The sequence below is a fragment of the Podarcis cretensis genome (genome assembly GCF_951804945.1).
Source record: "Podarcis cretensis genome assembly, chromosome: 2".
Taxonomy (NCBI): domain Eukaryota; kingdom Metazoa; phylum Chordata; class Lepidosauria; order Squamata; family Lacertidae; genus Podarcis; species Podarcis cretensis.
The window spans coordinates 121,128,963-121,153,500 of NC_137171.1; the positions used below are offsets into that span (position 1 = coordinate 121,128,963).

Genomic DNA, 24,538 nt, shown 5'->3' on the forward strand with positions numbered 1-24,538 from the left:
AAAAGGTGTGCTTCTTCATTTTAAAAGCACTAGATGTACCATTTATTTTGGTTGTGCATCTCACGAGAGTCGTGGAGCTCTGCTGCCGCCGATTTACCATGTTTTCCAAGTCCTGGGGAGGGACAAGCCCCGCTCTCTTACCCCTAGTCACCTTCTTCTCTGTTTTCAGAGATTTCACAGATGTTGTACATCCACGTTGAAGTGTCTGCTCTGCTCTTCGGGGATGGAAACTTCCCTCCCCCCAAAAAGGGATAAATGAGATTTTCCAGAAGTTGTACTTTGCACCTAGTGGTCCAAACCCCACCTTCAGAAAAGGGCAGCCCAAATTATCGAGGGGATGGAGGAACTCCGCTGTACAGAAAGGTCGCAGAGTTGGGAACTTTTTAGTTTAGAGAAAAAGCAGGTAAGAAGTGACACGATTATAAAATTGTGCATTGTGTGGAGAAAGTAGGTAGAGAAAAGCTTTTTATTTCTCCTAGCGCTGGAAATTGGGGGCGTCACAGGAAGCTGAATGGTGGAAGAGTCAGGATATATAAAAGAAACCCTTTCTCACAGTGAGGAATTAAGCTGTGCAACTCACTGGAACGTGTCCAGAGGAGGGCAACCAAAATGGTCAAAGGCCTGGAAACGATGCCTTATGAGGAACGGCTAAGGGAGCTGGGCATGTTTAGCCTGGAGAAGAGGAGGTTAAGGGGTGATATGATAGCCATGTTCAAATATATCAAAGGATGTCACATAGAGGAGGGAGAAAGGTTGTTTTCTGCTGCTCCAGAGAAGCGGACACGGAGCAATGGCTCCAAACTACAAGAAAGAAGATTCCACCTAAACATTAGGAAGAACTTCCTGACAGTAAGAGCTGTTCGACAGTGGAATTTGCTGCCAAGGAGTGTGGTGGAGTCTCCTTCTTTGGAGGTCTTTAAGCAGAGGCTTGACAACCATATGTCAGGAGTGCTCTGATGGTGTTTCCTGCTTGCCAGGGGGTTGGACTCGATGGCCCTTGTGGTGTTAGCCGCCCTGAGCCCGGCTCTGGCCGGGGAGGGCAGGGTATAATTAAAAGTTATTATTATTATTGTTATTATTATTGCATATAATCCCCTGCCCAGCAACAAAGGATCAAGAGCAGGGGTAACAACCTAAGGTTCGGGGCCCGGATGCGACCCCATCGCCTTCTAAATCTGGCCTGCGGATGGTCTGGGAATTAGTGTGTTTTTACATGAGTAAAGGCTACGCTGGATGAATCCCAAGCCGGAATTAAGATCACCGGAAGAAATATCAGCAACCTCAAATATGCAGATGACAAAACCTTGATGGCAGAAAGTGAGGAGGAATTAAAGAAGCTTTTAATGAGGGTGAAAGAGGAAAGCGCAAAATATGGTCTGAAGCTCAACATCAAAAAAACGAAGATCATGGCCACTGGGCCCATCACCTCCTGGCAAATAGAAGGGGAAGAAATGGAGGCAGTGAGAGATTTTACTTTCTTGGGCTCCCTGATCACTTCAGATGGCGACAGCAGTCACGAAATTAAAAGACGCCTGCTCCTTGGGAAAAAGGCGATGGCAAACCTAGACAGCATCTTAAAAAACAGAGACATCACCTTGCCAACTGTAGCAGGAACCCCCCCACCCCAATCATTCTGTTTGTACAAACTTCACACACACTCACACTCATACACTACATACGCTATGCTTCTGTTATAAATTCATAGAAAATCAACCATACATTGGATTTGCACTGTTCCACTTTTATTTTTCTCCATGAAGGAAGGACTATAAAATGGGGAAGGTTTGATACAGGGCAGCCATAATCCCTTCAGCATCCCAGCACATACACAGGTGCCCTGCCCAGTTGCTATGCCAACCCTGATGGTCCCAGACTGAAGACAATCAAGATCACAAAGAACCTGCATATGGGAGTGGATTCAGCATGGACTGAAACAAAGGACACTGATCAGATCTTCCCTCAGGGGGCAGGAAACTGCAAACTCCCCTTTGTCTCCTGGAAGTGACTCATGGGGAGGGGGAAAGGAGGAACCAGCCAGGTGACAAGACACTCAAGTTACCACCAACTCCTCCCTCAACCCTTCCTTTCTGTAATGTATGCATGATGTTACCACCACAACTCCTCCCTCAACCCCTCCTTTCTGTAATGTATGAATGATGTTTCTGGGGGTGGGCTAGACCTAGAGGAGGGGAATTTCAAAAGTTTTTATAAGACCTTGCACACTATTCTTCTGGGTCTTTCCTCTCACCTGCAAGTGAGGGGAGCACCCTGTCGCGACAGTCTTTCTTCAATAAAGACCAAGCCTACAGGCTGCTGATTTGCTCCAATTTACTCTGGTTGGTGTCTTTACTTTTTGTCCAAGGGAGCCCTCAGATTTTTCCGGTAACACAACAAAGGTCCGTATAGTTAAAGCCATGGTTTTCCCAGTAGTGATGTATGGAAGTGAGAGCTGGACCATCAAGAAGGCTGATTGCCAAAGAATTGATGCTTTTGAATTATGGTGCTGGAGGAGACTCTTGAGAGTCCCATGGGCTGCAAGAAGATCATTCTGAAGGAAATCAGCCCTGAGTGCTCACTGGAAGGACAGATCCTGAAGCTGAGGCTCCAATACTTTGGCCACCTCATGAGAAGAGAAGACTCCCTGGAAAAGACCCTGATGTTGGGAAAGATGGAGGGCACAAGGAGAAGGGGACCACAGAGGACGAGATGGTTGGATAGTGTTCTCGAAGCTACAAACATGAGTTTGACCAAACTGCGGGAGGCAGTGGAAGACAGGAGTGCCTGGCGTGCTCTGGTCCATGGGGTCACGAAGAGTCGGACACGACTAAGCGACTAAACAACAACAAAGATTGTGTCTTTTTATTTCAAATGCATCTTTGGGTTATTTGTGGGGCATAGGAATTTGTTTATCCCCCCCCCCAAATATAGTCCAGCCCCCCACATGGTCTGAGGAACAGTGGACCGGCCCGCAGCTGAAAAAGGTTGCTGACCCCTGATCAAGAGGCTGCTGAACATCCTAAAGGGTTAAAGGAACTTTAACAGGATTCCTAGAGAGGAAGGGGAAGTGGAGAGGATTCCTAGAGAGGAAGGGGAAGTGGAGAGGATTCCTAGAGAGGAAGGAGAAGTGAGAGGATTCCTAGAGAGGAAGGGGAAGTGAGAGGATTCCTAGAGAGGAAGGGGAAGTGGAGAAGATTCCTAGAGAGGAAGGGGCAGTGGAGAGGATTCCTAGAGAGAAAGGGGAGGGTGGTCTCATACCGGAAGTGCATCTCCACCCCCCCACCAACCCACCTCTCCTGTAGGGAAGCTTCTTCTGTCTCCCCCAAGCGCTGCGTCGGTGGCCCCACCTGGGATCTGGTGAGCCGCCCCCCCCCCAAAAAATTGTCTATTTGGAGGGTAGGGGTCCCTGGGATGCAGGGGTGGGTGCCTAGGAGGACCTGAAAGGGAGGGGGAGGAGGGGGAGATTCCGGGATCCCAGGCTTTGAATGGGGAGAATATGTGGGGTGGGGTGGGGGGTTAGGGGTAGCCGGCTGAGAGTGTGTAGGAAGCCAAACCCTGGCCCCACTTTACCCCATAGGGAGGCAGCCTCTGCAGCAGATTCACCTGGGATTTGCCCAACACAACACATCATAATCATAATCATAATAATTAATTTGTACCCCGCCCATCTGGCTGGGCTTCCCCAGCCACTCTGGGCGGGTTCCAACAAAGATTAAAAACACATTAAAATGTCACACATTAAAAACTTCCCTGCGCTTCTGTTAGGATTTGCACTGCCCCCACAGTCAGGCACATACCCTCCAACATTTTCATTTTTACTTTTTAATATAATTTTTATTAAGTTTTCTGTTTTCAACTTTGAATATTAATTTAGACAACCTTGAAATATCAGTGACTTCCCTTCTTCTCTTTCCATGGTTCATTTTGCATAGCATAAATCCCTGCATATTTTATATAAACTAAAGCATTCAGTATTCCATTATTACTTCCACCAAAACTTATTTACACTGTTGAATTTATCTTGATGCTGCCAACGTTTTCAAGTGTACACAATCCCCCCCCATATAGTCAATAAACATTTTCCAATCTTCTTTAAACAAATGTTCTTCTTGTTCTCATATTCTGTAAGTTAGATCCGCAAGCTGTGCATATTCCATCAGTTTAAGTTGCCATTTTTCTTTGGTTCGGACCTCGCTCGTTTAATATTATCATAATCATCATCCTATGGTTTGCCCCAGCCACTCCGGGCAGCTTCCAACAAATATAAAAACATAATAAGATATTAAACATTTAAAAACTTCCCTGTACAGGGCTGGGGGGGGGGGGGTCGGGGTCGGATAGCTACATACATTCCAGCATTTCCCCGATGAAAATAGGGAGGTCCCAGGGAAAAGCGAGACATTCCGGGATCAAATCAGAAACTGGGATGGCTTCTGTAAATCCCTGGAAAATAGGGACACTTGGAGGGTCTGCAGGCATGGTGGACACTCATGTGTGTTGGTGTGCGCTTTCAGACATGAAGCACCTGACCTGTGCAGTGGAACATTTTTTTTTTTTGTCCCGGACTACAGAAGCACAGCTGAAAACGGGAACCCTTCTTAATCTAAGGCAGCAGGTACCAGTTGGAAGTAAACAGCTTAGAATCATAGAATCAAAGAGTTGGAAGAGACCACAAGGGCCATTGAGTTCAACCCCCTGCCAAGCAGGAAACACCATCAAAGCACTCTTGACATATGGTTGTCAAGCCTCTGCTTAAAGACCTCCAAAGAAGGAGACTCCACCACACTCCTTGGCAGCAAATTCCACTGTCAAACAGCTCTTACTGTCAGGAAGTTCTTCCTAATGTTTAGGTGGAATCTTCTTTCTTGTAGTTTGGAACCATTGCTCCGTGTCCGCTTCTCTGGAGCAGCAGAAAACAACCTTTCTCCCTCCTCTATGTGACATCCTTTGATATATTTGAACATGGCTATCATATCACCCCTTAACCTCCTCTTCTCCAGGCTAAACATGCCCAGCTCCCTTAGCCGTTCCTCGTAAGGCATTGTTTCCAGGCCTTTGACCATTTTGGTTGCCCTCCTCTGGACACGTTCCAGGTGAGGTCTGACCAGAGTACTCCAGGTGAGGTCTGAGCAGAGCAGAATACAGTGGCACTATTACTTCCCTTGATCTAGATGCTATACTCCTATTGATGCAGCCCAGAATTGCATTGGCTTTTTTAGCTTGTGTGCGAGTGGTTTATGGATTACGCAGTGAGGATTATGGGGGGGGGGGTGCTGGAATCAGTGGAAGGCTGAGAGCCATAAGGGATGGACTGGAGAGAAGGATGGATGTAGGATCCCTGATTCCCAGGGGCATGGAAGCCTTTAATCCAGAGCCTATACGTGACATAACTGCCCTCTAATCCCCAGTACGGCCATACCTCGGAAGTCAAATGGAATCCGTTCCGGAAGTCCATCCGACTTCCAAAAAGTTTGAAAAACAAAGTGCTGCTTCTGATTTGCTGCAGGAAGTTCCTGCAGCCAATAACTTATATGAAACAAAGCAACATTCAACAATCCAACAGAATCTAATAGGAAACATCAGCAAATAATAATTAAGCAGTTCAACCACAATAAAGAATTACCAATATATAATCAATAAAAGTAACAGCAAATCACAATGCGTAAAATACCACAGAACATACAAAACCATGTAAAGGATCAAATTGAGAAACAAAGAAGCACAACGTATGAAACTATTTTTAAAAAACATATCCCTGAATGAATGAAATATTCCCTGCTACTGCTGCTGCTGTTCATAGTCTGGGAAAAGCTAGGTGGGTCAAGGCAGGTGGAAACACCATTGCCTGATGAGGAACTGAAAGTCTGTCTCCCCTCACCTCTAGAGACTGATATGGGAGAGACATTATTATTATTATTATTATTATTATTATTATTATTATTATTATTATACCCTGCCCTTCCCGGTTCAGAAAACCAGGCTCAGGGTGGCTAACAACAAATTTAAGACACTTAATTATAAAAGCAGCATAAAATATGAATAACAATAAAATTCAAAAATCAATTTAGGGCTAGCTGGCTGAATTGGTCCTATTTGGGCCAGCAAGGAGGCCAGGGGAGAATTAGCTGTGGGGTCTCAGAGCAGGTAATCTTCATTAAATGGGAGGGGGAGGGAAGGGAAGGGAAGTAAGAGACCAGGCTGAATTCAAATTAAAGGCCAGGCAGAATAGCTCTGTCTTACAGGCCCAACGGAAGTAGGTTAAATCCTGAAGGGCCTTAGTCTTATGGGACAGAGCATTCCACCAGGTTGGAGCCATCACTGAAAAGGCCCTGGCCCTGGTGGAGGATAGTCTGACTTCCTTAGGGCCCGGGACCTCTAAACGGTCCTGTAGATACGTAAATATAAATATTTATTTATAAATATTTTTATATTTATTTATACATAAATATAAGCAGTCCAAATGCCCAAATAGATATCTAAATGAAACTGACTATTATAAGCCATGCAATCAGATGTAGAAAGAGCAGTGAGATCTTCAGGCCACTGGGTGTCAGATGCTGAGTCTTCCACCTTTCAGCCTGGCAGTAACTTAGCCCCATAAGGACTTGGAGAACCCATGTTTGTTGTCCATGTGTTAGTCCAAAGAGCTGCTTCGTAGCCAGACTCATCCAGCTTTGGTGAATGGAAAGCTTCTAGCCGTAACAATTCTATGATTCTCTAACAAGCTATTTTCTTCACTTTGCAGGGCTTGGTTGTACCTTGAATCAGGGCAGCTTTTGCCTTGAAAAGGCAGATTGGAAGAAGAGGGGAGAGCCAGAGGATTCCTTGGAGCACAGACCCAACATGGATGGACAAGGCACAGCTGGCCTTGACACCACCCAGGTTGGGAGGAGTGAGGGATTCTGGGAAAGAACTGTGCAGAATATCCTGGGTGCGGAGGACGCCCTCAGCTCAGACGCTCAGCGCCAACGTTTCAGGCAGTTCCACTACCAGGAGGCCGAGGGGCCCCGAGACGTTTGCAACCTGCTTCATGACTTTTGCCGTCGGTGGCTGAAGCCAGAGCTTCACTCTAAGACCCAGATCCTGGACCAGGTGATCCTGGAGCAGTTCCTGGCTGTCCTCCCCCCGGAGATGCAAAGCTGGGTGAGGGAATGTGGAGCAGAGACCTGTTCCCAGGCGGTGGCCCTGGCCGAAGGTTTCCTCCTGAGCCAGGCAGAGGACAGGAAGCCGAAAGAGCCGCAGGTTTGGAAAAGTTTTGTTCTGGTGGTTTGAAAGGGCTGAGGAACGTGAAGCAGAAAATCCCAAAACTCCCTATATTTTTCAAATCCTTTCTGAAACATAGCTGTCAACCGTCCCTTATTTGGCGGGAAACTCCCTTATCCCAGCGCCATGTCCCGCTGCTGTCCCTTATTGATGATGTCCCTTGATGTCCCTTAAATTTCCCGGGTTTCATGCTTGCCTGGCTCGGGAGCGAAGCAGCGGCTCGGGGTCCTCCGCCGCGTGAGAGAGAGCGTGTGCACGAGCTGCCACATCTCTGTCTCTCCCTTTTTCCCCTCAGGGGTGCGTCGTGAGGAGATAGGTGGCGGCAGGCGGGCAGGCAGCCCCCCTCTGTTGCGAGACTTCCGCCACGCTGCCGGGGGAAGCCGGAGGTGGCAGCGGCGGCTGGGGAGGCGGCCTGAGGGAGGGGGATGAGGAGGGACGCAGAAGGGCAGCGCTTCAGCGGCCGTCGCAGCGCTGCAACCGCCTCATGCCGGGCTCACGGGCGGCGTGAGTCTCCCTCCCTCTCGGGCGGGGAAGGGCCGATGGAACTCCTCACGCCAGGACGACGGCAGCCCCGACGTGCTGCTTAGCATCCCCTCCAACCAGTGCAACATCTTAATGTAGTGATTTCCCCCTCTGCATCCCTTTCATAACTCTATTTTTATAAATCATTTGTCCATCCATAGTTCAAATTTTTACTACAAGTTTTCTGTCAATCCTACCAATGTATGTAACTCTTGACAATGGCTTTTCAACTAAATTATAAACTTTCCCCATTCTTTATGAAAGAGGTCCTCTTCCTGGTTTCTAATTCTGCCTGGAAGCTTTGCCATCACGACGTCATTCATCAGTTTTGTCTGCCCCTCTTCTTTGGTCGGAGTTGTAGACCCTTAGGATCATCTAGTCCAACCCCCTGCAAAACACAGTCGCAGCAAAAGCAGCCTGGCTCCATCAGTGCCGGATTTCTGTATAAGCCAAGCAAAATCCCTTATTTTGGCTGCTGATCCCTTATTCTCGAGGCTGCTGGTTCCTTATTTTCAAATCTGTAGGTTGACAGCTATGTTCTGAAAGTGTCCCAAACGCCAACGCCTTTGCCGCTAACTCTCCTTTTCTCATCCTCCCCCCCGTTCCCTCTTTTCCGGTTAAGGGTCTGTTCACAGAAGTCGCCACTGATTTCCCATATGCTGTGAAGGCTCCAGAGAACATCAGAGAGATTCCCCTGCAAAGGTGGAAGGTGCAGGAGGAGAAGGAGGGAGGCGCCATCTTGCTGGGTAATGGAGCATGAATTTGAACTTGGTCTCCTTCCATTAATCATTGGGAAACAAAATTTTTGTTGCATTGACTCCTGCAGTTGTTCTAACCTGATTTTGATGTGCTGATTTCATATCGAAGTTGGTTTTGTTCTGTAAGCTCTAGTTTTTTTTGCAATTCCTGTTTTTCACTTTTCACCATAATCTTTGTTTTTCGCAATGCAAGAATTCAATATTTTATTAAACACATAGCCAAAGTAGTACAATATGAGTATAAATGTAAGTGAATTATATAGCATTGAACATGACATGTATAGCATTAAAAATGGCATGTATAGCGTTAAAAATGGCATGTATATCTATGTACAGTTGGAGGTATGCAAAAAAATGTATTCCCTTGGGATACACAGTATACTGGGGAACAAAAAAATTTTCATTTTCTTTTGCAACTGTTCTTATATGTTCTTATACAGTCTGATCTGAAAAATACAAATATCTAGGTTAGGTTAGGTTACAAAACTATAAAAATAAAGAAAAATTAAGTTTGCAAAACAATAATTACCACGTGGTTAGGGTAGATCAACGTGTCAGTGTCCACTTATCCCCAGTGTAAATATGATGTATCAGCAAAAGTCGGAAACTGCAAGATAACTATAGCATGTACATGAAAATTGATTTCAGATTTGAAATCAGCATTGAAAGAACATATAAGAACAGTTGAAAAATCTCATGCAACAGAAAATGAAAATGAAAAAATTGTTTCCCAGTGTTATGAAAGAAATACAGGAAATCCTGTGTTCTCCTGACTCTGCGCTGTGTGTGTGTGTGTGTGTGTGTGTGCGTGCGCACGCACGCACGCACGCACGCACGCATGCATGCATGCATGCAGCGGGGCGAGATACACTTCCTTCTGGTCCTTTTCCACAGTTCAATGTGATGTTTATTTTCAGCACTTGAACACATGGAAGCCAACTTGTACTTTGCCAAGATCCCAGCTGGGGAGAGATGTGTTTGCACAGTACAGTCAAACCTCGGTTGTCGAATGTAATCCATCCCATTCGGCTTCCGAAATGTTTGACAACCAAGGCAGGGTTTCTGATTTGCTGCAGGAGATTCCTGCACTCAAGTGGAAGCCACTTCGGACGTTCGGCTTCCAAAAAACATTCGAAAACTGGAACACTTACTTCGGGTTTTCAGCGTTTGGGAGCTGAAATGTTCCAAAACAGAGGCGTTTGGGAACCGAGGTTTGACTGTACTGAGAATGAAAACATCTATATACCGAAATATACATGTTTTCCCAAGTAGCAGACAATGCTTCTGGATTGCTTCCCATGCTTTTGATTACACACAAACACACACGTACCTAGTAAGGTGTGGTATTCAACATTTTTCATTCATAGGCTTCCTTGTCATTTTTGAATTGGAGAAAATCTGCCTCTGTCCTAAATGGACAGGAGTTCTGATTTAGCAAGCGGGACTTGATTCCGTGAAGAGAACTCCTAAAAATCTGGTTGCTAGTTCTAACTTTATCCCTTTTTAGCATGCTGGCAAAGAATATATACATGACGGATTGTAATGTACATGACATTTTGTAATATACCCAGAAATGAAGCCACAGTCATCAAAAGTTTAGCAAACATATATAGCTAACTATAGACCCTCCGACTGTCCCAATAAATCCAGGTATCCCATTTTTGGAGGCCGTATTCTCCGGGGCCATATTCTCCACGGGTGGTGCTGTGGTAAAGCCTCAGCGCCTAGGGCTTGCCGATCGTCAGGTCGGCGGTTCGAATCCCCGTGGCGGGGTGCGCTCCCGTCGTTTAGTCCCAGCGCCTGCCAACCTAGCAGTTCGAAAGCACCCCCGGGTGCAAGTAGATAAATAGGGACCGCTTACTAGCGGGAAGGTAAACGGCGTTTCCGTGTGCTGCGCTGGCTCGCCAGATGCAGCTTGTCACGCTGGCCATGTGACCCGAAAGTGTCTTCGGACAGCGCTGGCCCCCGGCCTCTTAAGTGAGACGGGTGCACAACCCCAGAGTCGGACACGACTGGCCCGTACGGGCAGGGGTACCTTTACCTTTACCTTAATATACATGACCTTTTGTAATATACATGACCTTTTGTAATATACATGACCTTTTGTAATGTCAAGGGGGTGCTTAAACATGGGCCACTTAACCTCTTAGACAAACACATTCTGATCTCTGTCCCCCACCTTTGTCTCTCACAGGCGATGGGATGATGCCAGCGAGACTTAACTATCCATTTATTTCTGGTGGAAGGGAAGCGGTTGCTGTGGCAACGGACCAGGTAAGGGGAAGGACCAGTGGGGAGGCTGCCAGGAGGTAGTCAGGGTGTGTCTGTATTTTGGCATTTAAAGGGGGGGGGAGTTATGGGGTCAAAGAAGTTGCCCAACAGGAAGGCTGTGAATGCAGGGGTTGCAGGTAGGCAGCATTGGTGAGTTTTATGACTTGGGATGGTGTTACCTATAAAGGGGAAAATATTTGCTTTTCTTTCAGGACCCAGCATCGTTTCAGGATGTGGCTGTGTGTTTCACGGCCGAGGAGTGGGCTCTTCTGCATCCTGACCAAAGAGCTCTACACAAAGAAGTCATGGAGGAGAACTGTGGGATCGTGGCCTCTCTCGGTAAAAGTATATTTCCCTAGTGGATTATAATATTTATTTAGAAATTATATATGAATTTTAGCTGCTGCTTCTGTTTTTGCAGAATCCCAACAATTTAGTACAGTGGTGCCTCGCAAGACGAAAAGAATCCGTTCCGTGAGTCTCTTCTTCTTGCGGGTTTTTTCGTCTTGCGAAGCAAACCCATTGATGGCTTAGCGGATTAGCGCTAGTAGCGGCTTTTAGCGGATAAGCGGCTTAGCGGCTTAGAAAAAGTGGGAAAAAAGGGGGGGAAACCCGCAGGAACTTGCAAGACATTTTCGTCTTGCGAAGCAAGCCCATAGGAAATTCGTTTTGCGAAGCACCTCCGAAACGGAAAACTCTTTCGTCTAGCGAGTTTTCCGTCTTGCGAGGCGTTCGTCTTGCGGGGCACCACTGGGCCTCCTTCTTTCCATCGAGCAGGATTTAGCTATTTTTCTTTATTGAAACATTTATATCCCCCCCTTTCCATTGAACAGAAATCTACAAGTTGGCTAACAATGCTTGGAGCTCAATATGAGCAATTAAAACTAGAACACAATTAAAACAACAGTTTGTAAAAGTGAGAGATATACCGGTATATGGGCATATCTGTATACATAATCCATATTTGCAAAGGAGCTTCAATAACGACATTAGATTTTTTTAAACTGATGAATTTAATAATTTCCCAGGTGCCCATGAAAAATCCTGTTGTATATTCATGGAACTTGGCACGACAGTTCAAATTGGTGAATTATTTTCTGTGTCTTGCCCTGATGCACAATAGATTTTCAAATTTTGACAATTCCTTAAAAATAGGGTTTGGTTTTGTTAAATGTTAACCTTGTTTTTTCTTTTCTTTTTAAAGAAACTGCATTAGCATGTCTTCTGCGAATTATGTCCCTCCCTGTTCCCTCAATTCCACCATGTCACACCCACTAAATTGACTCCTTTAGAATCAAAAACTCTGACTCTCCCATCTTGTCTTGGTGGTTTCTGTCATCAGAATATAACCACCTATATGTGGTCTGTCACGAAAGCTCTGTTTCTACCTCATGTTTCTATTTTCATTACAGCACGTGGAAAGGACCTTCATCATAGTTCTGATCTTGCTACACATCAAAGCATTCATATTGGGGAGAAACCTTATCAGTGCCTGGAGTGTGGAAAGAGTTTCCATCCCAAGAGGACTTCACATCAGATAATTCACACAGGGGAGGAGCCATATCGGTGCTTAGAGTGTGAAAAGGCTTTTCATGAGAACAAAAGTTTCACTTATCAAACTCATCAGAAAATTCACACAGTGGAGAAAGCCTATACACCCTTGGAGTGTGTGAAGAGCTTTGGACAAAACAGAACTCTCACTAATCATCAGAGAATTCACAGAGAAGAGAAACCCTATCAGTGTTTGGAGTGTGGAAAGTTCTTCAGCAGCAGGACGAAGCTCACTGATCATCAGAGAACTCACACAGGGGAGAAACCATATCAATGCTTAGTGTGTGGAATGAGCTTCACTCAGAAGAGGAATCTCACCTGTCATCAGACAATTCACACAGGGGAGAAACCATATCAGTGCCTGGAGTGCGGAAAGAGCTTCAGGCAGAATTTAACTCTTACTTACCACCAAAGAATTCACACCGGGGAGAAACCGTACAAATGCTTGGAGTGCAGAAAGAGCTTCATTCGGAAGTGCGATCTCACTTATCACCAAAGAACTCACACCGGGGAGAAACTACATAAATGCCTGGAGTGTGGAAAGAGCTTCATGCAAAAGACAAGCCTCACTTCTCATCAAAAAATTCATACCGGAGACAAACCATATAAATGCTCAGAGTGCGGGAAGGGTTTCTGCCTGAACAAAGACCTCATTCGCCATCAAAGAGTTCACACCGGTGAGAAACCGTACAAATGCCTGGAATGTGGGAAGTGCTTCACACAGAAGACGATTCTTACTGCTCATCAGAGAGTTCATACCGGGGAGAAACCGTATCAGTGCTTGGAATGTGGAAAGGGCTTCACACAAAAGGCAAATCTCACCTATCATCAAGGAATTCACACAGGGGAGAAACCGTATCAGTGCTTGGTGTGTGGAAAGTGCTTCTGTCTGAGCAGGGACCTCACTTCTCATCAAAGAATTCACACGCAGGAGAAGCCATACCAGTGCAATGTGGGAACGGCTTCGATACAAGGGCATACCTCCATTGTCATGAAAGAATTCACTCAGGGGCAAAAACATATAAGTACCTGGAGTGTGGAAAGAGCTTCAGATAGATTATAACTCTTACTTATCTTCAGATAATTCACTCAGTGGAAAAGCATGTGAATTCTGTGAGTGTGGAAAGCATTACCATATGAATTCATGAATTCAAGGCTCTCTCCCCCACCCCTGACCATATAGGGTTTTTAAAATCCCCAATTAAACATTAACCCTGACCCCAAATTGATTTGGGGCCAGATCCTGGTTGGGTGTCCCCCTGGTTAGGGAGAGGGGTGCAGCCCCTAGGAGCACACAAGTTACATTATCCATGTATGAATTCAGTATTTTGGGGTTTGTTAGAATTCCTGAGCGACACCAGTTGCTTTCTGCTAGTGTGTGTATGTGTGTAGATACTGACACACAAACAAGCAAGCAAACATATATCATGTGATGGATGCCCAGGGTGGTCCTAGCAGGAAGAGTCAAACTTTGTTTCGCTCCTGCGACTGATGGGTGGAGGAACGGGGATAGGGAGAGATTTGGGATATCACTGAACAAGCGTAACTCTGGCTGGGTGCATTTTCTCAGCTAAGTGGACTTTGGGTTGCAAACCTCTAAGAAATGCTTCGTTTCTCTTTCTGAAAGCATCTAAAAGAAGAAGAAATGCATATTTACAATAATGGACACAGCTGTGTAAAACAAGGAGGGGATGCTCTGTGTGGTATGTTGGTGCTAGAAAAACAGGATAGAGCGTTTTGTATAAATAAGTGAAATAAATGTCTTAAACTGTGTTTTTGTTGCCTGTCCTCGTACCTCAGCATGGAGGGGAGGGGCTGGAGACGCCTGCAGTGACACCTGTCAAATCTGAATGCAGGGAGGTCAAAAGGCCTTTTCCTTTTTCATCTCTTTCTGCTCCAATCTCTCTTGGGGCTATGTTTCGTGGACCTTTCCCTGCAGGGTCAAAATTGTAAGATGGAAGCTCCTCAGGAGAGGAGCTTTTTGTTTTCAAATTTCCGTTGCTCTTTCAGGGTGGGAAATTCTGTGTGGGCTGGTAAGCCAGATCTGTCTCCAGCCCTGTTGGCCAACTTCCATAGGAGGGCAGGGCAACTCATTTGTCGAATCTCCTGATATCGATCGCGGTTCCTCTCAAGCACCAGACAGCCGGCTGCTTGACACCCTTCGGCCACCCTGTGCTCCACAAAGCACTGAGCGTAAGTCTGGGTCTAGGCTTTTTTGAGGGTCAGGGCAGTGAGAAAACAAAAGTGACCCTTATTTTCTCGCTGCCCCCCCCCCTTACATCCAGACTTTCTTCTGTTCTGCTGCTGTGTGTTCTTCAAATACAGGGAGGTGACAGGGAAGTGGGACGATGCCCTTCAAGGCTGCTGCTTCTTCCTTTGAACAAGGTCAGCACCCCCACAGAAAGAGGGAAGGCTTGAAGGTGGGGATGCCCTCCTAAATGAAGTTTGGGGAACCACTTTGCGTCAGTCTGCAGAGGAGAGAGTCGCTGGGGAAACCCAGCCAGATGGGTGGGATATAAATAATAAATTATTATTATTATTATTATTAATTATTCTGTTGGGAACCGCCCAGAGTGGCTGGGGAAACCCAGCCAGATGGGCGGGGTATAAATAATAAATTCTTATTATTATAAATTCTTATTATCATAAGCCCTCAGATGTTTTGCAATGGGAGCGCGGAGGGTTCCTCCATCTTTTACACACCTTGCTTTTGTTAACGGAGAAATCTAAGGGCTCCCTTGGACAAAAAAACAAGGACAGCAGCCAGGAATACCAGAGCAAAACAGCAGCCAGTAGGCTTGGTCTTTATGGAAGGCTGTCGCAACAGGGCTCCCACCTGCCACAAGGTGGAACAAGATGGAAGTCCCGAACGAAAGAGCCCCCAAACTTTTATTAGCTGCTAATCCCCATGTTAAAGGTAAAGGTACCCCTGCCCGTACGGGCCAGTCTTGACAGACTCTGGGGTTGTGCGCCCATCTCACTTAAGAGGCCAGGGGCCAGCGCTGTCCGGAGACACTTCCGGGTCACGTGGCCAGCGTGACATCGCTGCTCTGGCGAGCCAGAGCCGCACACGGAAACGCCGTTTACCTTCCTGCCGGTAAGCGGTCCCTATTTATCTACTTGCACCCGGAGGTGCTTTCGAACTGCTAGGTTGGCAGGCGCTGGGACCGAGCAGCGGGAGCGCACCCCGCCACAGGGATTCGAACCGCCGACCTTTCGATCGGCAAGCCCTAGGCGCTGAGGCTTTAACCCACAGCGCCACCTGCGTCCCGAATCCCCATGTTACACTCCCCCAAACTACATCACTCATACATCACGGTTACATCATGAAAGGGGAGGTCTGGTGGTAGTAATCTGAGCATCCTGGACCCTGCCCCATGGTTCCCCTTGCCCTCCACCAAACACCCATCAAGTGTCACAAAAGAGATATTTACATTTCCCCGTTTCCCAGCCAAGTTAATCACACCCTTTTGTCTTCATCTGGGTTTGTTATTTCTGGAATGGCTCCCTGTCTGGTACTCAGGTATCAGGATGGCAGGGATTATCACTCAGGCAGAGGGGCTGCTGAGTAGCTGAGCTCACATGTCTATATGAAATTCTGAAGTTTTCCCCGTGAGCCAGTACATAGATACATTTATCAGTGAATTCTTACATTTGGTATCATGCAGCAGAGGCCCTCTGAATAGATAGGAAGAAACTTTGATGAAGTGTTTTGTGGGGACAAATCACAAAAGTCACAAAAGCGACTGTGCTGATTTTGGTAGTGGGCTGCATGTGTATGATATCTGCTGAAGGGGCAACCTCCCCCCCCAACCTATACATAAATTCCTGCAACACTTTATACAAAGCAAAACCCCGGTCTTTCCCCACCTCTAACTCTTTGCTCCCTTGTGTCTCCTCGCTGTCAAACCCATTCACTATGAGCAGAGCAGATAGGCTCCCACAGGCAGCTGATCGTAGAGGGTGGGGGAAGAGGCGAGTAGCCCGCACTTCCGGTCATGCGGTGTGGGGCAGGAGCATCATGTGCAAGGCTCGGCCCCCCAACTTCTTTGGCACCCCCCCTCTTTATTTCTATTTTTTGCACGGATGATCCAGAGACGCTGGATGAAACCTGAAGAAACGTGCACCTGGGAGGCTCAGGCACTGTTTTGGGAAGGGCGGGGGGGGGAGAGATAGCTCAGTCGCTAGAGCAGGAGGGTCTGGGGTTTGAGTCCTGCGCTGGGCAAAAGATTCTTGCATTGCGCAGGGTTAGGCTGGATGACCCCCGGGGGCCCCTTCCCACTCTACGATTCCTCCTGCGCCTAACCAAGAGAGGGCCTTCTCGGTAGTGGAACACCCTGTTGTAAATAAAAATATGCCCTTTTCCCTTATGGGGTATCCAAGAGCCCATATAGAGTCCTTACATAGGTTCCCTATTGGTAGGAGAAAATAACAGAGGCCAACCAGAGAATGGGACGCAGGTGGCGCTGTGGGTTAAAGCCTCAGCACCTAGGGCTTGCCGATCGAAAGGTCGGCGGTTCGAATCCCTGCGGCGGGGTGCGCTCCCGCTGCTCGGTCACAGCGCCTGCCAACCTAGCAGTTCGAAAGCACCTCCGGGTGCAAGTAGATAAATAGGGACCGCTTACCAGCGGGAAGGTAAACGGCGTTTCCGTGTGCGGCTCTGGCTCGCCAGAGCAGCGATGTCACGCTGGCCATGTGACCCGGAAGTGTCTCCGGACAGCGCTGGCCCCTGGCCTCTTAAGTGAGATGGGCGCACAACCCCAGAGTCTGTCAAGACTGGCCCGTACGGGCAGGGGTACCTTTACCTTTACCTTTTAACCAGAGAATATTGAGAAGCAAAGCAGCTAGTAAGCTTGATCTTTATTGATCTGTTGCAACAGGGTGCTCCCCTAACATGCAGGAAAGGAGGAGGACCCACAGAAATGCTGTGCAAGGGCTTATAAAGACTTTTGAAATTCCCATCCTGTAGTTCAAGACCACCCCCAGAAACATTATGCATTCATCACAGAAGGGGTGTAACCTAAGACCACCCCTCAGATACATCCCACCTACATCACAGAAATTTAAATGTTCTTTTTCTCTTGTCCTTGTTTATCTCCTGTCTGGCAGGTTACTTGGTTGGATTTCCTGGGGAGCCTGGCCATTCTTTTGTAGTGGTCAAATACTTATTTCCTGGGCCAGGTCACAGGCTCACACCTTATTCATATCTTAAATGTGTACTTAAGACAGGATTTGTGACGAAAGAAGACAATGGGGAGACTTTTCCAGTTTGACCTTGCAGAGAAAACATTTGGTCAGTTTAGGAATCAAAATGGTTCCAGGTTGGCCTTCCTGTTTTGATCTATGTATGTGCGGTTATGAACGTTGCCATATATCTAAGACCATAAAATTCCTGTTTTATATTCCTGTGTATCTGAAGAAGTGTGCATGCACACGAAAGCTCATACCCAGAACTAACTTAGTTGGTCTTTAAGGTGCTACTGGAAGGAATTTTTTTTATTTCATAAAATTCCCATCACAACCCTCCTTCAGATGTGGAGGAAAGAAGCAGCTAGCCTCCTCTTTAAAAGACATCTGAAGGCAGCCCTGTTCAGGGAAGTTTTAAATGTTTAATATTTAATATTTAATGCTGCAATGTTTTTAACACTTGATGGGTAGCCACCCAGAGTGGCTGGGGGGGAACTCAGCCAGATGGGAGGGGTATAAATAATAAATTATTATTATTATTATAACCTTCTAAGGGTTAAAGTGAACGGAGGAGGATGCCTAGATGGGAAGGCAATGGGAGGAAGGGGATGGGGGGGGTGTGGGGAGGGCGCCTCCTCCCCTCTGCTTTCCTGCCCGGTTCATCTGTCTCTTGCAAGCGCTGCCTGGGTGATCCCTTCTGGGATCTGGTGAGCGGGGGGGGGGGGCGGGGGGGCATGCACATTGTTTGTGCATTTGGGTGAAAGGGATCCCCAGGGCTGGAGGGGAGGGTGCATGGTCGGCGGTGGGGGCAGGCAGGAAAATGACAGCTGGGGTGGGTTGGGGGGCTGGGAACCCCCCTTGGGGGGGTACCCAGGTTCCTACTCTAGCCCAATGGTTGCCATTCATTTGATTTTGCATTCATTTTTTTGGAATGAATTGATTCTAGAATGTCTTCCAATTAACCGATTATGATTTTATGTTATTTTTTTACTGTTGTTAGCCGCTCTGAGCCCGGCTTTGGCTGAGGAGGGCAGGATATAAATTTTTAAAAAATAATATTATTATTACGCCACCCAGTGAAAGCCATACAAAGAAAGGGGAGGTGGGTTGTTAACCTATTGGGGGATCGTGGGGCCCCAAGAGCAGCAGGAGAGACCCCCCATCCCATTTATCATTTCACCCCATCCTTCCTTCCTTCCATCCATCCTATGGATTTATTTATTTGATTTTTCCATGTTAAAATTTACACTCACACCACAACATATTATATATAAAAAACAAGATTCCCAAGAATCTTCTGAACTTCCTTCCTTCCTTCCTTCCTTCCTTCCTTCCATCCTACAGATTTATTTATTTGATTTTCCATGTTAAAATTTACACTCACACCACAACATATTATATAAAAAACAAGATTCCCAAGAATCTTCTGAACTTCCTTCCTTCCTTCCTTCCTTCCTTCCTTCCTACAGATTTATTTATTTGATTTTCCATGTTAAAATTTACACTCACACCACAACATATTATATATAAAAAACAAGATTCCCAAGAATCTTCTGAACTTCCTTCCTTCCTTCCTTCCTTCCTTCCTTCCTTCCATCCTACAGATGGAATAATAATAATAATAATAATAATAATAATAATATATATTACTTATACCCCGCCCACCTGGCTGGGTTTCCCCAGCCACTCTGGGCGGCTTTCAACAGAACACTAAAATACAATAACCTATTAAACATTAAAAGCTTCCCTAAATAGGGCTGCCTTCAGATGTCTTCTAAAAGTCTGGTAGTTGTTTTTCTCTTTGACATCTAGTGGGAGGGTGTTCCACAGGGCGGGCGCCACTACCGAGAAGGCCCTCTGCTTGGTACCCTGTAACTTGGCTTCTCACAGGGATGGAACCGCCAGAAGGCCCTCGGCACTGGACCTCAGTTAGCAGGATTAATGTAATAACCTGCAGTTTTATAAGAGTATATATATTTACAGAAGATAAATAAATGAGCAAGTAAAATGAACTTGAAGATGCAGAAGACATTAAAAAAATTAATTTAAGGGACCGCAGAAAGAGGGAGGAGGAAGTCACAATTTGGAAATGTTAAATAGATTGTAAAACTAATGAAATGTATATATTTGATTGATAAATAAATAAATAAATAAATAAGACAATAATTCTCTAACAAGACAATATTTTGGCTTTGCAGGAATTGGTGTAACACCTCTGGTCAGCGCAGTCTTTGAAGAAGAAGGGAGATTCAGAATATTCTTTGGAGCCCAGATCAGTGATGGACAAGCAAGACTTAGCTGGGCCTACAAGAAGAAGAGTGTCCGATGACTTCAACATTGGGAACAGTGGAGAATTTTTGGAAAGAACCACGCAGGAGATCCTGGGCGAGGAGGATGCCCTCAGCTCAGATGTACAGCGCCAGCAGTTCAGGCATTTCTGCTACCAGGAGGCCAAAGGGCCCCGAGAGGTTTGCAACCGGCTCCACCGCCTTTGCCGCCAGTGGCTGAAGCCAGAGCGACACACGAAAAATCAGATCCTGGATTTAGTGATCCTGGAGCAGTTCCTGGCTGTCCTCCCCCCAGAGATGGAGAACTGGGTGAGGGAATGTGGAGCGGAGACCAGCTATCAGGCGGTGGCCCTGGCTGAAGGTTTCCTCCTGAGCCGGGCAGAGGAGAAGAAGCAGGCAGAACAGCAGCAGGTGAGAGCTTTATATCCTAATTTTTAGGGGGCAGGAGTGTGAGGGAGGGTACCCCATATTTGCTTTTGCCTGAAAAGAAATCACACATAGATTGCGAGTTTTCTTGGGCGTGGAGACTCCAGAATGTTTCTGTGTCATCTGGTGGAATTTTATTTCCTAGGCTTTGGACTTTGACGCTCAGTATTTGCTATCCAGGCCAGCTCAGGAAATATTGGTGTCTGGATAAATATTGGTGTACCACCACTACTTAGTGATTGTTTGCATGATATATACAAAAGGTTGTTGAGCTTTTTTTTTTCCCCTTTGGTGAGAGTTGTTTTGAGGCTTTTCTTGGATTTTTAAAGCATTTTTTAATACAGTGGAACCTTGGTCTTCGAACTCCTCCGTAGTCGAATGTTTCAGTTCCTGAACGTCAAAAACCTGGAAGTAATTGCTCCGGTTTTCAAATGATTTTCGGAAGCCGAACGTGCTATGCTGCTTCCATTTTGAGTTTCCCTAATGTGTTGAGGCTTTGGCTTTTCAGTTTCCGAACGTTTCAGAAGTCGAACGGTCTTCTGGAACGGATTACGTTTGGAAACCGAGATTCCACTGTATAAAAAAATTGCCCTGCTTGCCATACCCGTCCGGGTTTCCCTGGACATTTTGCCAGTTTAGCAAAAATCCGCCCGGACGTCATCTTGCAGCCCAGTTCCAGGATGTATCCGGGAAAACCAGGATGTATGACAGCTCTGTAATACCCTGCTATTTGGGATGTTAATAATGTCAGTAATAAGAATAATAATTCACACATGAAAACCCCTGCTTCCCGTCATTTCCCAACCTTTTCCGAAAGCGTCTCAAGCCTTTTCCTCTGATATTCCTTTTCTAAACCTGCTCCCCACCCCCTGTTTCTGGCAAAGGGCCTGTTTGCAGAAGGGGCCGCTGGTTTCCCTGAGGCAGAGAAGACTCCTTTGGATGCCAGAGGGAGGCCCCTGAGATGGATGGTTGTGCAGGAAGGGGAACAAGGTGCCGCCATACCAGGTAAGGATTAACGGGGCAGACCTGAACTTGGTCTGATCCTCTGCTATGCAATAAGAGGAGGAGGAGTTTGGATTTATCACTACCCGAAGGAGTCTCAAAGCGGCTAACAATCTCCTTTTTTAAAAAAAATATATATATATATATATATTTATTAAAATTTCAATAAGAAAAAGGTTACAAAAATGATAAAAACAAAAAACAAAAAATACAAATTACAGAAAAAATAAAAACAGTTAAAAATAAATCCCTCTTTCTATATCTTACAATTCATTTACTTATTTTCATGACTTCCTCACACCTCCCTTTTTTGTATTCCAGTTCAGATAGTTAATTCAGCAAATCCTTACCCTCTTTGTTTTATCTTAGTTCTTTATCTTCACATATTATAACTTTATATTTTCATCTAATATCAATCCATCTTTACATATTCCTATTTAACCTTATTACTAAAACCGCTTCGTTTCATTCCAACATCATTTTAACATTCAATAATTTTACAGTGTTTCTGTAAATAATCTTTAAATTTCTTCCAATCTTCTTCCACCAACTCTTCTCCCTGGTCTCGGATTCTGCCAGTCATTTCCGCCAATTCCATATAGTCCATTACTTTCATCTGCCATTCTTCCAGGGTGGGTAGATCTTGTGTCTTCCAATACTTTGCAATAAGTATTCTTGCTGCTGTTGTGGCGTACATAAAGAAAGTTCTATCCTTCTTTGGCACCAATTGGCCGACCATGCCCAGGAGAAAGGCCTCTGGTTTCTTCAAGAAGGTATATTTAAATACTTTTTTCAATTCATTATAGATCATCTCCCAGAAAGCCTTAATCCTTGGGCACGTCCTCCAAAGGTGAAAGAATGTACCTTCATTTTCTTTACATTTCCAGCACTTATTATTGGGCAAATGGTATATTTTTGCAAGCTTGACTGGTGTCATGTACCACCTGTATATCATTTTCATAATATTTTCTCGTAAGGCATTACATGCCGAGGCATTACATGCTGTAACATTCTCCTTTCCCTTCCTCCCCCACAACAAACACTCTGTGAGGTGAGTGGGGCTGAGAGACTTCAGTGAAGTGTGACTGGCCCAGGGTCACCCAGCAGCTGCATGTGGAGGAGCGGAGACGCGAACCCGGTTCCCCAGATTACGAGACTACCGCTCTTAACCACGACACCACATAGTGGATGCAATAAAGACAGGGCAGCTCAACCTCTCAGACTAAGTGGGCTGCAAGAATACTTTGGCATGACACAGGGAATGGAGACAAAATTTGATGCCCCCTCTCCGGTGGTGCTGTGGGTTAAACCACAGAGCCTAGGGCTTGCCGATCAGAAGGTTGACGGTTCGAATCCCCATGACGGGGTGAGCTCCCATTGCTCGGTCCCTGCTCCTGGCAACCTAGCAGTTCGAAAGCACGTCAAAGTGCAAGTAGATAAATAGGTACCTCTCCTAAATGGCATTTCCATGCACTGCTCTGGTTCGCCAGAAGCGGCTTAGTCATGCTGGCCACATGACCCGGAAGCTGTATGCCAGCTCCCTTGGCCTATAGAGCGAGATGAGCACCGCAACCCCAGAGTCGGCCACGACTGGACCTGCAAGACAGGGCCTGCAAGACAGAGCCGTTCCGCCTGGCCTTTGGTTTGGACTCAGTCTGACTCTTATGTTTCCCTTGCCTTCTGGTTTTGATCTATGGGCTACTATTAAAATGAGGCTGCATTTTAAATTGTATTTTTAACCTCTATTTTAAATCGATTCCCCCTCCCATTATGTTTTTATTGTAATTTTACTGGTTTTAGCTGCCCTGAGCCCGGCTAATACCGGCAGGGGAGGGCGGGGTACAAATAAATTATTATTATTATTATTATTATTATTATTATTATTATTATTATTACACATGGAGGAAAACACTTGATTTGTAGGTAATGGCCTACGAGGAGTGGAGATGAATAAAAAAAAGGGGGGACCTAAACATTCAGAGTGTATAAAACGGGTGAGACAATCTGTAAACTTACCTCAGTGTGTATTTTCAACATGTGGCTCTTGGCCTCTGAGGCAAACGCGTGCTGATGTCTCTTTCCCCCTCCTTGTCTCTCGCAGGTGATGGAATGATGCTGGAAGGACCATCTCCGCTGCATCTTCCTTCTGGCAGAGGGGAAGCAGTTGCCATGGCAACAGATCAGGTAGGGGAAAAGAAGGGCTGGGGGGGGCAGTTGCTCTGCCCGCTGCCACCTCCCTGGGCCTGACCGAATCTCTCTCCTTCCCTTTGATTCTTCCTTTGACGAAGGCTGTGGGTGCCCATCATTAAGGTTTAAATCCTTATTTCATTTTTAGAAAGAAAGTGATACGGGGGGGGGGGGAGTTAAGGGGCGAAAAGAACCACGATGTGCGTAAGAAAGAGAAAAAAATGAGTTAAAATAAACAAAGTGCAAAAGCCTAATGTAATATACCGGTACTCCCATACATTCTTATATAAATTGATGCTGTAATAATAATAAATTATTATCCTCTTTACTTGCTTTTTTAAAATAATTTTTTATTAGTTTTACATAAAGTTGTACACAATAAACATAGCCATGCTGAGGAACAAATAAAAAGAGGTTCTTTCTAACCTTCAGACCTCCTTCCCTCCCACCATGGGTTCCATTTCTTAAAAATAAAATTAAAAGAATTCCTGCATCATTTACCGTTATCTATCTGCGATATAATGATAGTAACCAAAGTTCATTTTACTTTACAAGTGTCATTGCATTCCTGTCAAGGATTTCAACTGCCTACAGTGGTCTTTCGAATATATTAAAAAGGTTATTCCAGTCTTCTGAAAATACTTGGTCTTCCTGGTTGGTGATCTTTCCCGTCACGTTTTGCCATTTCTGCATATTCCATCGCCCAGTCTTCTCTGGGCGGTACTTCTCCTTCTTTCCATCTCTGGGCCAGAAGCATCATCCTAATACTACTGCTACTACTACTAATTTATTATTTAAACCCCGCCCATCTGGCTGGGTTTCCCCAGCCACTCTGGGCGGCTTCCAACAGAATATTAAAATACAATAGTCTATTAAACATTAAAAGCTTCCCTAAACAGGGCTGCCTTCAGATGTCTTCTAAAAGTCTGGTAGTTGTTCTTCTCTTTGATATCTGATGGGAGGACGTTCCACAGGGCGGGTGCCACTACCGAGAAGGCCCTCTGCCTGCTTCCCTGTAACTTGGCTTCTCGCAGGGAGGGAACCACCAGAAGCCCTCAGAGCTGGACCTCAGTGTCCGGGCAGAAC

At 45.9% G+C, this 24,538-nt stretch overlaps 3 protein-coding genes across 4 annotated transcripts in view; all 3 read left to right on the forward strand.

Annotated features, from left to right (window-relative positions):
• LOC307208896 (uncharacterized protein) overlaps positions 1–24,538 on the forward strand; it is a 42,614-nt gene that overhangs the window by 15,088 nt on the left and 2,988 nt on the right. Inside the window, exons 2-3 of the mRNA XM_079963922.1 lie at positions 21,148–21,268; positions 23,367–23,449. Of these exons, the coding sequence (XP_079820048.1) occupies positions 21,229–21,268; positions 23,367–23,449 (123 nt within the window). The 5' untranslated portion in view covers positions 21,148–21,228. The remainder of the gene's footprint in view (positions 1–21,147; positions 21,269–23,366; positions 23,450–24,538) is intronic.
• LOC307208465 (uncharacterized protein) lies at positions 3,218–14,135 on the forward strand. Of its 2 annotated transcripts, none has more exons than XM_079963056.1 (6): positions 3,218–3,354; positions 6,743–7,260; positions 8,405–8,528; positions 10,735–10,814; positions 11,024–11,156; positions 12,224–14,135. In XM_079963056.1, exons 2-6 carry the CDS (start codon positions 6,841–6,843, stop codon positions 13,423–13,425), a joined length of 1,959 nt encoding a protein of 652 aa, XP_079819182.1. In that variant the 5' UTR covers positions 3,218–3,354; positions 6,743–6,840; the 3' UTR covers positions 13,426–14,135. The 2 variants fall into 2 exon arrangements, with proteins under 2 accessions (XP_079819182.1, XP_079819183.1); XM_079963057.1 differs by having other exon boundaries at positions 6,743–7,239.
• On the forward strand, positions 18,160–20,275 carry LOC307210966 (zinc finger and SCAN domain-containing protein 31-like; the record flags this gene model as incomplete). The annotated part of the gene is made up of 2 exons (XM_079967166.1): positions 18,160–18,256; positions 19,748–20,275. Exon 2 carries the CDS (start codon positions 19,829–19,831, stop codon positions 20,273–20,275), a length of 447 nt encoding a protein of 148 aa, XP_079823292.1. The 5' UTR covers positions 18,160–18,256; positions 19,748–19,828.